General features: G+C 48.2%; 1 protein-coding gene across 3 annotated transcripts in view; it reads left to right on the forward strand.

The window, feature by feature from the left end:
• The window catches only part of LOC142896975 (tetratricopeptide repeat protein 28-like), a 186,768-nt gene that overhangs the window by 163,357 nt on the left and 7,167 nt on the right, over window positions 1-16,244 (forward strand). For all 3 annotated transcript variants that reach the window (XM_076038959.1, XM_076038960.1, XM_076038961.1), the window contains 8 exons: window positions 916-1,025; window positions 5,746-5,875; window positions 5,968-6,186; window positions 8,423-8,582; window positions 12,370-12,510; window positions 15,037-15,181; window positions 15,344-15,523; window positions 15,647-16,185. In XM_076038959.1, coding sequence (XP_075895074.1) covers window positions 916-1,025; window positions 5,746-5,875; window positions 5,968-6,186; window positions 8,423-8,582; window positions 12,370-12,510; window positions 15,037-15,181; window positions 15,344-15,523; window positions 15,647-16,185 — 1,624 coding nt within the window. The remainder of the gene's footprint in view (window positions 1-915; window positions 1,026-5,745; window positions 5,876-5,967; window positions 6,187-8,422; window positions 8,583-12,369; window positions 12,511-15,036; window positions 15,182-15,343; window positions 15,524-15,646; window positions 16,186-16,244) is intronic.

The following is a 16,244-nucleotide window of genomic DNA, read 5'->3' on the forward strand; positions in this document are numbered from 1 at the left end:
AAGCGTGTCGGGACCCCTCCGTCACGCGAGCCCAGGACGGGGAACAGACAGACGGAGTCGGCCTTGAGTCTGGACTGCAGCCCGGCGCAGACTGCTCGCTGTGCGTTTAACACCTTCGAGAGTGATATGTGGCCGGCAGCTGTTAGATTTTTTTTTTTTTGCTTTCGCTTTCCGTCCTTCTCCTATTTCATCGTGGCCTTCTGCAGAGCGGCATTTTCATCTCGGTAATTGGGCGGGAGCGGGCGCTCGGCAGGCGGACGGAGGACACGGGCGAGGATATGACGCTCCATCGCCGCTTGAGGGAGCGGATGGAAGCGAAGGAAGGGCAAATGGCTCGGGCGGGCGGGCGGGCTCGCTCGTGCGAACCAAGCCCAGTGGCCACTGGAAAAAAATCGCGACAGCGTCATATTGCCAGTCTGGTAACCAGTTCTTCTAATACATGCATGGTGCGGTCACACCCCCACGCCTGCGACCACACCTGTGTTCTTTTTTCGCAGTCTCCCCTCCCTCGGCCTCGTCGGTCCATTATCAGCTCCTTGGCCCGGTCTGCAAATGTTTGTCGAGGTCTTCATCATATTGCGTGGCTTCTTTTGCGCCAGCGTACGCACTCGTGTTTGCCCAGTGGAGTCAATCCGCTGCATCGATTGCTATGTGGTCAGATTAGTGCTGTCTAATGTGTACGCGTTTGTGTGTGTGTGTGTATGCGTGTGTGCGTGTGTGTGCGTTTCTTAAGGTGAGCAGCGTGTTGCAGCCGAGGCCAAACATCCAAACCTGTTCGCCGTCAGAACATCGGTGCCACGCCGCGCTTACATCTGTTCCTCCAGAAGATACCTGAGAGTCTGCCTGCTCTGAATAATTTTTTTCACTCTTCCCTTCTCGCTCTCGTCTGCTCCCGACTCCCCTCCCCTATGACAGGCCTGCGGCTTGCAGAGCAGCTGGCTCGGCGTGAGGACGAAGCGAAGATCCGCCATCGGCTGGGGCTCTCTCTGTGGGCCAGCGGGAATCTGGAGGAGGCTCAACATCAGGTAAAGTCTGGGCTCTCCTCTGGTTTACTCCCCTCCCCCTTCCTCTCAGCTCCATCTGGAACTCCCTCGTAGGGAGAGAAGGACCTCAGAGAGGCTCACATCTGTCGGTCAGCGGAGTGAAAGACGGAGGCCCACGTCCAAAAGCCAGAGGTGGCAAAAGTATTCACGTTCTGCGCTGGAGTAAAATGACGGATGCTTGTGTCCAAAAAATACTCTGGTAAAAGAAAAAGTACTGATTCCACTCCTTTTTTCCAAGTCAAAGTAAACCAATGTAGGTTCTGAAATGTACTTAGAAAGTAAAAACAATCGTTTTTGCCATTAATGAAACAATAATTTGGTTGATAATTATGCAACAATTAGATATGACAGAATAATCCGGACTGAACTGGCCAGAGGTCTTTCATGAGCATCTGGATCATTTTTTACCAGCTTTGATGCTCAATAGTGTTTTTTTTTCTTTTTCAATTGCAGCACAACCAAACTGTAACTTTTAAATACAATATCCAATATTATTTTCTACATTTTTACTTTTCTCTGTACTGAACAGTGATCCCAAGAAAATGATCCACTTTTATATACGCAACATAGATACAATGGCTCCACTTCAAGCCACAACTTAAATAAAAAATATTTAATTTATTATTATTATTTGTGGACAAATGTAGGGGGTAAAAGTAAAAAGTCGTCCGAAAAAGAAATACACAAGTAAAGTACAGATACTTGAAAAATCTACTCAAGTACAGTAACAAAGTATTCCTTTATTTCCCACCTATGTCAAAACCACAGAGTGTGAAACATGAGTCTGTGGTGAATATCCTCGCGATGAGCTGCAGCAGCCACATTGGGAGGCAGGAGAGGGAGGTGGCTGCAGAGTGCGAGCACGGCTGGCCGGCAACGTGCCCTGGAGTCTGTTGAGCTTGCAAATGCTGTCATCTCACAAGACAGCCAACATATGACTTGAAGCTTTCTTCCTGTGTGTGTGTGTGTGTGTGTGTGTGTGTGTGTGTGTGTGTGTGTGTGTGTGTGTGTGTGTGTGTGAGCTCATGGTCTCAGGAGTCCCAAGCCATCTACTCACAACACACAGCACTCTTCAGTCCTCTTCAGCCTGCTGCCCACCTGGCAAGCGTGAAAAACACCTTTAACATCTCTCTCTGCACCCTCAGCTCTCCTCCAGCCTTTTTTCTTTTTAAATCTAGTTGAAGACATTGCTTTTGAAAGGCACACGGCGGCGCATACACTAAGTGCATCTCTGTGACCCAGATAGCTGTGATTTTTTTTTTTTTTTTTTTTTTTGTCTTCTTGCTTCTTCTGCCCCGCATCATTCTTTTTTGGAAAAGTAACTTTGTCTGTTTGCAATTATCCGCAACAAGAGTTTGGAAGGAGAGATTGAACCAAGGTGGTGACTGGAGCACATGCTTGTGAGTCATTTTGTGGAATTTGTGTTCACTTGAAGCAAAATATTATTCTAACAGGCCGATGCAGCATATTTTCCACTGCGTGTTTTTGCCTTACACGCTCGAAGTGGATATCTTGAATCTTAAACAGCAACCTTTTCGGATTGCCCCACCACTCGTTCATGCGATCCCACCCTCCAAACGTGAATTAGTGGTGGGAAAGGACAGTGTGGTCCTCAGAGTATAGATCAGATGGTTATTCATGAGCCTGTTGCTGCAGGTGACCTTGGTAAATATCCTGACCCACTTCAAACCTCATTACAACCTTGTTCATAATGAAATTCCTCAAGCATCCATAGGTGCAATAAGATTTCTTGCCCTTGCGTTCCTTTCAGTATGTGACTCGGCCTGGAAGTGACTAACCCAGTTACCTACCTGACCTACAGTGTAATGTGTGTGTTTGCAGCAACGGACAGGACGTTGTGTCTCCAATCGCCTATTTAAACCTGCCATGTTGATTCTGAGAGGCTGGTGGCCAGAGGCTAAACACAGAGATTACAGTGCTAGAAGGTTGCTGAGGTTGGAACTGCCCGGTATAGAAGAAGACCAAAGAAGAGTGGTGGATGTAGAGAAAGTGCACATGAAGTTAGTTGGTGTGACAAATCGTGTCAAATAGAGGCAGATGATATCAGTATGATTCTCACACTGAAATCATCACCTCCAAGTCCGAGGCCATGGTTCTCGACCGGAAAAAGGTGGTTTGTCCTCTCCGGGTCGGTGGGGAGATCCTGCCTCAGGTGGAGGAGTTCAAGTATCTCGGGGTCTTGTTCACGAGTGAGGGGAGGATGTAGCGTGAGATCGACAGGCGGATCGGTGCGGCGGCTGCAGTGATGCGGTCGTTGTACCGGTCCATCGTGGTGAAGAAGGAGCTAAGCCGAAAGGCGAAGCTCTCGATTTACCGGTCGATCTATGTTCCCACCCTCACCTATGGTCACGAGCTTTGGGTAGTGACCGAAAGAACAAGATCGCGAATACAAGCGGCCGAAATGAGTTTCCTCCGTAGGGTGGCTGGGCGTACCCTGAGGGACAGGGTGAGAAGCTCGGCCACCCGGGAGGAGCTCGGAGTAGAGCCGCTGCTCCTCCGCATCGAGAGGGGCCAGCTGAGGTGGCTCGGGCATCTGTTCCGGATGCCTCCTGGACGCCTCCCTGGGCAGGTGTTCCGGGCATGTCCCACCGGGAGGAGGCCTCGGGGAAGACCCAGGACACGCTGGAGGGACTATGTCTCCCGGCTGGCCTGGGAACGCCTTGGGGTCCCACCGGATGAGCTGGCGGAGGTGACTGGGGCCAGGGAGGTCTGGGCATCTCTGCTAAGGCTGCTGCCCCCGTGACCCGACCCCGGATAAGCGGTAGAAGAAGAAGAAGAAGAAGAAGATTTCAGTGTGGCCACCTAGAAGGCAGCAAAGTGTCTTCATTCTGAGAGGTGCTCACAGTTATATCAGCAGGGGGAGACAGATCGATAAATACAAATTCACTCAAAGGTCCTAATTTCTAGGATTGCATTTCTCACCCTCTGTTCGAGCGTTGCGGACTCGCTCGATCAATAATCCACAACATCTCCAGATCTCCAGAAAAACACAGTCATTAGCGCTCTGTTTACGTCGTCCCGCGAAAGCCACTCGCAGGATTCTGACTTAAATTCTGACTTGGTTGCACCTTTTGCACAGTGGCGGCTGCAAGCCAGCCTCATAGGGAGGAACAAACAGCTGGCGGATGTTGTCACTAAGCTTGGAGAGGTTTGTAACACTACAAAGGGCCAAAATATCTGCCAAACAGCTTGTTTAAGACACTTCCTGAAAGTGAGGTGCAGCTTACTCATTTCTGCCCATTTCTGAGTTCACTGGCAGGCTGGAGGTGCATCTAATTAGAAGAAGATGGTAGTAAAGTGTTTTTTTGCACTTTCTGGAACTTTTAAATATCAACAGCCTACTGTGGATGAGGCTCCTCCTCTCACCCTGTGATATCATTTGTCCCAGAGGATGAGAGTTCCCCAGGGACGTGTTTTAGTTTTATATTTATTTTTACTCGCACACACAAAAAAATGTATCGCCCCCTGCTCGTGTTACAGATCCGGTGTGACATTGACATTCACCTAACACGTCAGATAAGAGCTGCGATAGCGTCGGCGGCGCTCGACATGAGAGGGTTCCCGAACGAGCGGCAGCTGCGGAAAAGTAGCTGATTTGACCTGTATCGCTGCCAGGCGAGTCACTGCGGATGCAGCACATTTGGGATTGTTTCCCTTTTATCTGAGCCAAGAAGGGGGTCAGGCCAGAGGAAAGACGCTATGAGAAATTAGTTTCACTCTTAAAAGGGCGCCGGCAAGCCTAACAGATTAAGCTAGCTCTGCAGCAATCCGACCAAGGCCACTATCAGCAAAATCAGCGAGACTTGCAGCTCCGCCGACGACCACTTATGCGGCAGAGCTCCAAAGATCCTCTGCTGATCGCCTCCTCTCCCTCTGACACACTTTTCCCGGCATGACCTTGGGAGATGAGGCGCCAGCCGCAGCGTATGCATGCATGTGCACCAGACCCGGCGGGCTAATAGAATTCCTCCTCGCCCGCCATCTTTCCTCCGCTGTGGCTCTTGCGTGAATGATGGTGGAACAAGTGCGAAGAGACTCCTTTACCCTCTTGCGCTGGCCTCGGACTCCTGGCAAGTGGTTCCATAGCAGCCCCCCAGTCATCCTGCGGGGTGCAGAAATAGAAAATCAATAAAGACTCCCATGAATCAGCACTCCCAGCCGGCCGCTCTTTTTGGCCGCCGTGCAACGCCGCTTGATGCCCCCACCTCTCCATTGTCTCCCCGCACTTCCTTTCAACCGGCGTCTGGCTCTGAAAAGGTCCAAAAACACAGACAGGGGCTCCAGGGTTCACACAGCAGTGCTTTTTCTTGGACGCTGACTTGGAGATGTCCTTGCTCAGGTTTAGTTCCTCATTGCCCTTTCCCATGTCCAGGCAAATAAGAGCTGAAGAGAGCTTTACTTGCACCGCTTGGTAATCCATCAAACTACAGCTGCAGCGCTGCTCTTTTCCCCACCAGGAAACGCAGGGACTGGGAAGGTGGTATAATGCCATCTAGTGGAGGCAGTCTTGCCGCATCGCTCACTACAAGTCAACAAAATGTTTTTAAAGTCAATTTAGCTCTTTCTTTTTTTTGACTGAACCATGGTACTCCAGCTGACTTTGTTAATAGGATTGACCTTTTTGATAATCACCAAGTGTGAAAGTTGGAGACTGTCTGACTCTTTTTTTTTTTGTTTTCAGCTCTACCGAGCCTCTGCACTGTTTGAGACCATCCGACATGAAGCCCAGCACAGCACGGACTACAAACTTTCCCTATTTGACCTGCAAACGTCCTGCTACCAGGCTCTCCAGCGGGTCCTCGTCAGCCTCGGTATACTACAACCACGATACCTCTAATATCCACGTGTGCCCCCTCCCCCATTTGTAACACAGTGTATTCATATGAGCCGTTGTAACCTCCAGGCCACCACGACGAGGCTTTGGCAGTGGCCGAACGCGCTCGCACACGAGCCTTCGCTGACCTGCTGGTGGAGAGGCAGACGGGCCAGCAGGACTCGGACCCCTACACCCCGGTGACGGTGGAGCACATTCTGGACACGGTGAACAGCCAGAGGGCCCTGGTGCTTTATTTCTCCATGGCAGCCGGTTACTTGTACAGCTGGCTGCTGGCTCCCGGAGCAGGTAAAGACTGACTCACCGCTTGGCCTCCCGCTCACATTGTAAATTGTTCTGTTCGGGTGCCGAGATTGTGTTACAGCTTTCTCTCTCTGAGAGCAGTTTCCCTGGTGTCAGCGACCTTATGTGTTTGAACAATCAAAAACGGTGGACAGGTTTCAAATGTCTGCTTTGACCCAGGCAAAATAAATCATTCCACTTAACTTTTTTTTTTTTTTAGAGTTATTTCTCCTCGCCAGTCCGCACTTTTGCCAGTGACATTCTGCTTTGATTCACAGTTCTCTCTTCGGAACATGGACGCCAGAGTCCTCTGCCATTGTTAATGCAACACAGAACCTACATTTCCCCCTCTCAAAAATTTCTCTCCATTTCATTCACCCAGTGAAAGCAAATTTCGTGTTGTGGACATAGATGGAAAAAGAAAATAGAACACTCATGATGTATTGATCTTTCTGTGGACTGTCCAGTATTGAAAAGGGTTCTATCAATGCAGAGAGCAAACCCCCAATGTGGACAGTGTTTTAATATGTCTAGGACTGCTCAATCGTAGTCTTAGAAACATTGGGCGTGAAGAAAAAAATCCTTTACGTTACTTTACACGCTTTACCTACAATGTACAATTTCAGAGGCCAAGGTTGCAAAACAAAAGGCCACAGGGGAAAGAGTGCGCGCAACAAAACTGACATTTATCCATCATGTCAAATAGTAAAAGTAGCCCGGAGGCTGTTGCTTGATTTCAGCTGCGGCGATAAGAAGGGCTGTGTTGACACACAGCGCCACCTGCCACTCTGCTGGTAGGATTTGCCCCCCCGCTTTCTTTCTCACCCCAGAAGGTGTCTGCCAGTGAACCGTACTAATTGAGAGTGACGCAGCCAAACAACATCGGCAACATCCTCCGGAGTGCGCCAACCGGAAAACCCTCAGCTGTTGTACCACACCAGGACATAATATCTCCGCTGTGCTCCCTCTTGTTTTTCCTGTTTGTGATTTTGCTTTTTCGGTCAAAATTAATCAGTCAATACAATTTTTTATTTTTTTTTTTTGTAGGCCAGGTTTGCAAAAAAATACAATTAGCTTCAGACGGCCATTTACTCTGTACAGATGCAAAACCTTCTAGACTTACACACAGAGATGTTGAGTTGGGATGAGTTGCAAGGTTGAGTCCGTAGGAGTCCAGTGTTAATCAGCAATAAGTAATAAGTGACTCCGACACTGTAATTCCAAGGCAAGATCTGAACCAGACGGACTTGACCCCACCCCCACACCCACCCTCTTGCCTCGAGTCATATGGAGGGGAGGAGCACTTCAGGGACTGGTGGAGATCTTCAAAGCGGCGAGTTCTTCCCCTGGCTAACAGGGAGCCACTTGCAGACTAATCGCCTCTCTGTCACTTCCTGGCATTCCCTGCTATCCAGCTGGCACACAAACATGGCCTGCTCTAAAGAGGCCGCCATTCCTTTAAAAAAAAAAAAAAAAAAAAAAAGGCTACTAAGGTCCTGATTACCTCAGAAGTGTAAATGCACTGACATTTTGCGGTGAGGACACACACTCTCATACAGCCATACATTTGTAAAATAGCTCCAAGTTTATTTTAACAGTAAAATAAACTTAGGATAACTTCCAGTGTTTTTTTTTTTTTTTACATAACCATCGACAAGTTTTTTTTGCATCTATGAATTTGGGTTGAGATAATTATTTCTGTGTAGCGCTTCCAGTAAGTCTTGGGTGTAATTACTCGGGGCGACTGGGCTCTCTGCTGCTGTCATTTTCAAATATTTTCAAATAAGGGCCCTTTCATTAACCTTTCATTTAAGTCCTAGCAAAATAGGCCTGCAAGCGCAACTGCTCATACAAAACTGGCACGCGGCCACACACACACACGCACACACGCACACGCATACACACTCTCAGTCTGCCCCTCCTACCCTGATTCTGCTGCTTGAAACTCATCTGAGCTCTTGCGGAGGGCAGCAGATGGCACAGGCAGCCCACTCTTATCTTTTATTGAACATTATTTGTTTTATTCATTTTGCTTTGCAGATGTACGTCTGCACGAGGTCGCTAGCATTTCTCAGCTAAAACGATCCAATACCCCCCACCCCCCACCCCGCCTTTCATGAGAAGAGTGGTGTGGGGAATGTTTCCCTTATTTTTCTGTGCTTGGCTGGTCGCTTTTGGCATTTAAAGTCTCAATTCTCAGTTGAACACCTGTTTTCCCTCCTCCCGCCTTCTGTCTCCGCAGGCATCCTCAAGTTTCATGAGGTGTACCTGGGCGAGGGACTTTCAGAGGGGGGGCCCGAGTTCCAGGAGGGAGGCAGCAGCGGAGTGATCAGCGGATCCTCATTGGAGCAGCACATTGCCAGCGCCCGGGAGGCTCTGGGAGTGGAGTCTTATTACAGCAGGTGAGATGTTCGCAGCTGTCAGCGTGAAATTAAAACTGTCCGTTTGTTAGCCCATTATCTTTATCGCGATTTGCTTACACAGGAGTAATTTCCGCTCTGTTTGCACAAGCTTATCACCCTAAGTGACTTCATATATTATGACATAAGCAATCCCAGATATTGAAACAGCTGGGACTTTGCATGTTTCAGTAATTTTGTAATTGATTTGGGGATCGTTTCTCCTCCTATAGGAGTTCATGCTTGTGTTCATGCACGTCTGCTCTATAGGTTTGCTGTCGTGCAAAATATGTTCATTCAGTGTTTTCAATCTGTAATACTGTATGTGTATCGAACCTTTAAGTGAAGTACTGAGAATGAGAGAAGTCTTTTGATCAAGCATAACATGTAGCCACTAATACCTCCCCCGCTTAGTCACAACACCCCCATCCTGCCCACCAAGACCACCCTGGTACCACCTTGTTTTTGTTCCTACAAAACATATGGAAGTGCGGATCACTTTTTTTTTTTTTTTTTTTGGGGGGGGGGGTTAAAATTACAAGGGATATTTTTTTTTTAAAAAATGGAAGTTTCATCACAGTGTTCTGCACTGTTTTCTGCAAAAACACACATGCACATACATTTCTCACAACTTCTTACAAGCTACCTTAAAGTTGCAGTTTAGCAGTTTAACAATGCATTAAATACTAAAGGGAAAATGGAGCCCCTGCCGTTGACACAGCGTGCCTGGCCAGCATGGTGTGGAAGTATGTAGCTTTGGCTGCCAGTCTAGCCCTCCGTCTATTTGGAATACACCTCACTTTATGGCAACACTTTACACAGAAACCTTGACACCTCTTACATGGCTATAAGATCTGTGGCTTTAGCTCACCGGTGTCAGTGTGTTTGTAACAGCAGAGGTAAAGACCAGAAGAAGGGAGAGCGGCCCAATAAAGGACTGGAAGAGTTCTCATAGGAAGGTGTGGGGAAGGCAACCAAATGTGTAAAATCCACCATTTTCTTTGTGGCAGGGGTGCCGTTCCTCCTGTTATGACTCAATGAAACGTAACAGAAAACATTTTTGAAACTAGAATTTGAAGTCAGAAAAATCGGATTGCTTGAAGCGCATTTTTCTGCCAATCTAGATCGAGTTCTGTTCTTGCTTGTGATCCAGAATCTCTCTTTTTCAATCAGGGTAACATTTAGCAATGGCAGTGTTGACAGTTTGATGTAGATTTGTTGTTTTTTTTCTTTTCTTTGTTTTGTTTTTTTTTTATAAAGCCCTCTTAAACTGAAACCATCACCTCCCCTATCCACAAATTTATCTGTCAGTGCGTTGTTTTGTCATTAACACATTGTGTGTGTAAAACGGCGTCATTCTGCCCCATCGCCTCATCGCGATGACAGACCCTCCGCTACCCTCCTGGTGCTCTCCACTTTTCCTTCAGTGAAAACAAATGACACGGAATAATGGATCTTTGTGAAGGCGGGACTGTCGGGCCACCTAACTCATGCACACAAAAAAAAAACCTGATAGGTGGATTGAAAGAGAAGGAAAGTCTAGATACAGCGCCGTCTGTCCGCTCGATGGAGCGAACATATCACAGGAGTCGCTGCACTGACGGCACAAAGCAAACAGTGACATCAGTGAGTCCACGCTGGATTTGATGTGCGACTCATTTCTCTAGTTTTGTGTTTGATCCATGGTGCCCAGCTGGTCCGCTCAGTGCCAGCCGCGGCCGCCCCGGCAGCTTGGCCCTCCTGCCCCATTACCAGCTCATTTGCCACTCCAATGGGGAGCAGCACACACGCCACTGCGCCTGGATGGGCACAATATGGCAACACTTACCAGCCCATTCATTCCCCAGTGTGGAGACAAAGAGAGAGACGCGGCACTCCACGATGAGTGGGGAGGGAATATGAACGGGAGGCAGCGACTTGAGCGAGCATATGCGCGTGGTTAAAAAGCAATGATGTTTAGTAGCGGCGGTTTGGAACAGTAGTCAGTTCAGTCAGTTATTATTATATGTGTTAGAATGTAAGGATGCGTAACGTTGAGTGGATCAGTTCCCCGGCAGTGGGGTCTATGATAACACTGGTCACCAGCCAAAGATTGTGTGAACTCATGTGTGTGAACAGTCCACATCCCCGACACATAGAATAAGATGTGGCAGCAAACTGTTTACAGAAGGTAACATGGATGCTACTGCTGCAATTGGAATCCACAACGTGATGACCAAGTGATGACAAGAACATTTCTCTTTCTTTTCTCTGCCACCATTACTGTTGTTTGCCACGCTTGTTCCATCCATCTCCTTATTTGACCACGCCAGGCCCCGCCTCCTTCAGCACAGGACAGTGACGTCTGTCGCATTTCAAAGTCATTCATTCAAATTCAAATTTCAAAGATTTCAAGTTGCAAAACGTCAGATGTGTATCAGAATTATGACCACGTGTGAATTGGGTCTGGGTCTGATTTGAAAAACAAACATACAAAAAATAAAACTGTGTTTGTGCTGTTCAGAGTGTCAAATTCGGATATAAGTGACATTTTGGATCACAAAAAAGTAATAAGTATAAGTATCAACAAGACTTAACAAAAAGACTCAACAAGCCAATCAGTGGTGACAGTCATTCGTTCAGGATGTTTGTTGGACTCTTACAGGAATGAGACCTCAGATGTCAGCTGCTGCACCTGAGGAAAACTAGTGTGTGTAGACCTCAGAGTTGAACATTGTCACCATTATGAAGCAGTTTTTTCAACATTTGAGGAAAAAAAGCATAATTTTTTTCATTTAAACATCGCCAGTTTGCTGTATTTCATGACACTTTACACACTGACATGGTGTAGACCATATTCCATTCATTAATTCTATTTATTTTGAACTGACAGATGCCCTATTTTTGATTTTTTTTTATAGCCATGAGTAATCACTTGGGGACAGTAGAAAAGAAAAACATCATAGAAGGCAGAAACCTTGGATCCAATTGCGTTCGAGGTGCCTGACAGGCTTGCACCAGAGGGAAAAGACTAGCCTCATTCTTCTAGAAGCTTGGCTTATTACATCATCCATTTTTGCTCCATACAGATTAGCATTCCTTGCCCGTTCTCTTTTAATCTACATCTGTAGATTAAAGGCCCGTTCCAACAGAGCAGAAGTTACGGAACCGCTTACGAAACGCCGTAACTCCCACACCGCCGTCGCGTCAAGCTGCAGGGGTTTGTTTAAGGGTCTTTACTCTGAGGGTGACTCTCAAATGAGACGCGGGTTGAAAAATGAAAAGGTGCTGGTCGCGGGGCGGCGGGAGCGCGAGATGATGAGGGATCCCAGCGGCGCGAGCTCCGTCTCAGCTCCGGCGAGAGCAGCGAGCTGACATAAGAGTTACATGATATGGCCGCATCCGAGGGGGAGAGAGATAGCGAGAGAGAGAGAGAGAGAGAGAGAGAGAGAGAGAGAGGTGGTGACGAGTGAGAAAGTGATTGTTGGGAAGGGGAGAGAGAGGGAGAGGTTGACTTCCAACTGACTGGATCAGCATCAGCAGCATTATAATGAAAAGGAATTATCTCAGGGTGTTGGACCGAGCCTGAGAAACGAGGCCAAGTGTGTGTGGGTTGAAGAGTGTGTGTGTGTGTGTGTTTTTCGGCAGATCAGCTGCATGTGGGGTTGATTAATCCGCCGAGTAACAATGTAAGCCCGCGTCTGCCGAACCAAAGTGTCTCCAGTCTTTTTTCTTTTTTTTTCCCCGTTGTTTTTTCATGCCAGTAACTCATTGTCTCTCGCTCCATCTCTGTCCCTCCCCTCCCTTACAGAGGATGCTCCAGCAGCGAGACGGAGAGCGAGGCGGGAGATTTGTTGGACCAGCAGTTCGAGGAGCTCAACAACAAGCTTAACTCAGTCACCGATCCAACAGGCTTCCTGCGCATGGTGTCCAGAAACAACCTGTTCAACAGGTAGCAGGTTTATGCAAATCACCTTCACGTCCCTGCAGCCCCCTTGGCTTAGGGAGGAGTATAATCAACAAGCACTACTTAGACCCACTTTTCCATTAAAAAGAGAAAAAAAGAAAAAGATTAAAAATTTCTGCACGGGTAAGGAGATTCTCGGGTATTGTGGCTCATCTGTGAAAGGAGTCTTTTCTCCATTGTTTAGCCAGCGCAGAGGCAGCATGTGAATCCTCCTTATTAAATAGACTGAGCAGAGCCAAGCTGCTAAAGCCCTTATCAACTGCCTGCTCTGATGGGGCCCAGCGTGTGGATGTTGGTGCCAGACACGGATGTGGCTTTAAGTTGTTGGCCCTCTTTGTATTTGTTGTGAGGATTTAACATTCTGGATTTTTCAGGGAGCTCGCCAGTGGCTCGTTCAGCAGGGCCGGGCGGGGGTTTAGCCACTGTGCAAGAAATATTCATTTACATTGCACTGATTGGTAATGTACACCAGCATAATGTGTGTATGTGTGTGTGTGTGTGTGTGTGTCTCTGGGTCATGCTTCCCTGTCCTAGTCCACAGTTGAGCTGCTCTTTGATGAGAGGGTAATTCCATCTTTAATTGAGTCTCGGTGCTCATTAAGCTCCATTAATGGGCTGCCGGTAATAATCCGCTCATTCTTCAGAGCCCTAAAATTGTAAAGCTCCTCATTCTTAAGTAGCCTCTCGTCTATCACAACGTTAAAGTAAGAGAAAATTGGAGAACTTTGATTTACCCTGGGATTTGATGTCAAATAATGGGCGCCATCGTGCTTTTTGAGGGCTCTTGCTTGACAGGATAATACTCTGAGCGATTAGTGGTTGAAACGGCACGATTGCCACGATTATTGTAATTAGAAAAATCAGAAAATACAATTAGCTCTAAATGAACAATGTGAGGATCAAAATTGGCAAATAAACCTGAAAAGAGCTGTGCTTCTTGGTGCGATATCTTCATCTGGTAATACCATCGATTGCCCTATTTTAACACAGAGATCTAATCTTCACCAGGGAGCTTGGAAGGATTACTATGGGAAGGTGATAATGAAAGCCTGCTCATGTCTAATCCCCCTCAGTGTGTAATTGAATATGTTTTTTTTTTCATCAATGGCATAATGATTGTGTGAAACTCTCAGCGTTTGAAGAAGACATCGGCGGAGAAACAGCTGAGTGTTGCGATCTTGCCACAGATAAGAATTAGGTCATTTTGAAAGAAACAAACAAAAGGCCTGAGTGAGGTCAACTAGTCTTCCATTCAGAGTACGTTTCTGCTACTAAAAACCTCCTTCACCTTCAGCCTTTGCCTTGAGTCCTCTGAGTCCCTCCCCACTTGACACTCACCTTCTCTCAGCTTATCCCCAAACCTACTCTCTCAGTCTCCCTGTCAGGCTAACAAACGATTGTTTGCTTTCCCATGGCAGCCCATGCCAGGGCCCGGAAGAGGGAGACAGAGTGTTGGGAGGCTGGAGGGGAGCCAGTGGCTCAGGGCGACCAGAAGGCCAGGATCGATGTCTTTTGGCTGGGGCCCTTAAGAAAGTGTGGCTGGTGGAACAGATGGAGAGTAGTGAAAAGTGGGACCATGGAGCTCAGCCCTGTGCGCCTACACCACCAAGGGCTTCTAACCCCTAGGCCTCCATTAGCACACTTCTCAGTATGTTGGATACCTCCGCATGGGCTGCCACACGCCACACATTCCTCAAACACACAATGGGGCAGTGTGATTTTTGCCACGCTTAGTCTGAGGTTGTGTATCAGTCACAGTCTCATCGTGCCTCAAATGCAACTCCGAGTCTTAGTTGTTCCTACATTGCTGTGGATCGAGGCAACGTTTCTGCACGTTTCTCCATTTAGCAACGTTTCTGCACGATCTCAGTCCCAGCAGTGCAATGCTGCCATCTAGTGGAGCATAATATGTTCCGTCAAGTACCCTCAGCTGCGTCTCTTCATATCAGGAGGAATTACGTGCATGTTCGATGGGGGGTTTGCAGGAGCGTGTGCGGCCGCAATTTCTCAAAACCACAGAAGCTGAGTCAGCGTCTTGCTTGAGTCAGATCTGATGTAACACTACACTTAAAGTTAGACCAGCAGCTCATCGGCCACATTCCCGACACATCTGCAGAGCTCGTTTGTAGCCACGGGATGGTTTGATGTGAAAAATATGGTTGTGTGAGCTCTTGTTGTTCTGTAAAAACAAAAAAAAAAGGAAAAAAAAACTGAATAATTACTGTAATTCTTTGTTTCCCAACCACAATACTATTGTTTACCATAACTATTTATTCAAAATGGGCAGAAGCTGGAATTGACTTAAGAGAACACAGTAGACTAATAATGATTGCTGTTAATCATGTTAGATAAGCATCTCGTGATTTAAAGATAAACAACTATTGATTAATAAAGAAATAATGTTTCAAGCATTTTGCAAATACTGCCCTGGACGCAGAGTAAATCATAAAGTGCATTGTGTGCACTGTAAAAGTTTCATTTTCCTTGTGCTCTGTGTCCTGTGTTTATAAGGAGTTGCCAGAGTATGACGAGCCTGTTCAGCAACACCATGTCTCCTGCCAAAGACGGTAGCTCCTCGCTGCCTCGTCGCTCCAGCAACCTGGGAAAGCCTCCCCTGCGGGCGCTCTATGATTTGCTCATCGCTCCAATGGAGGGGGTGAGTGCTGCTTTTCTGGGACGTTGCCTGCCCGCTGATGAAAGTGTGCCGCTGAGAGGAGAGCGCGGTGGCCGCCGCGCGGCACAATGCAGAAGTTCGAAGTTGCAATGTTGTCTGTGTTCTTTGCAGCGGTTTTCATACTCTAAACCCTTTGTCTGACAGGGCTTGATGCACTCCAGCGGGCCTGTTGGCAGACACAGACAACTAGTGATGGTGCTGGAGGGGGAGCTTTACCTCATTCCCTTCGCCCTGCTCAAAGGAAGCTCCTCTAATGAGTACTTGTATGAGCGTTTCAGCCTCATAGCGGTCCCGTCCATCCAAGGCCTTGGATCTAGCACAAAGGTGGAGCTCATCTTGTAGAAAATAACAACTCAGTCCTTTGAAGCTGTTCTTATCATTTCAAAATCTCTTGCAGATGTGTTAGACCTTCTAGTACAGAGCTACAGCATGTTATTTGTCTCTCAGGGCCACTCCAGACGTCCCGGGCCGGCGCCGTGCGGCGGCGTCTCCATGGCGGCAGTGGTGGGCAACCCTCGGCTGCCCTCGCCCGTGATGGACCGCTGGCTGTGGGGGCCAATGTCGTCTGCAGAGGAGGAAGCCCAGATGGTGGCCGAGCTGCTGGGCTGCCAGCCCCTGACCGGCACCACCGCCACCAAGGAGAGGGTGATGAGCGCCCTCACTCAGGCCGAGTGCGCCCACTTCGCCACGCACATTTCCTGGAAGCTGGCGGCGCTGGTGCTCACCCCGCACCCCGAGAGCATGCCCGGCGGGGCTGGCGCCAGCGTGGGAACGGTCGGGAGGGGCACAGGGAGCAGGAGAGGCAGCAGCGGCCGAGGCAGGAAGGGCTCCATCGGAAGCGGCTACACCATCCCAGAGTCTCTGCACATGCAAGACGACAGCAGCGATGTGGAGAGCATATGCGACAGTCCGCCCTTGCAGGAGTTCTTGCTCACGGCCGCTGACATATTGGACCTGAGGTTGCCGCTCAAGCTGGTGGTGCTGGGGTGAGTTGAGCCGGTTAGCCGAGGAGATGCCGTTTGGTTTATTTTGACCCCCTTTTCTG

This window comes from Nelusetta ayraudi, unplaced genomic scaffold, assembly GCF_046127955.1.
Source record: "Nelusetta ayraudi isolate G7.1 ecotype Tasmania unplaced genomic scaffold, CSIRO-AGI_Nayr_v1 ptg000058l, whole genome shotgun sequence".
NCBI lineage: Eukaryota > Metazoa > Chordata > Actinopteri > Tetraodontiformes > Monacanthidae > Nelusetta > Nelusetta ayraudi.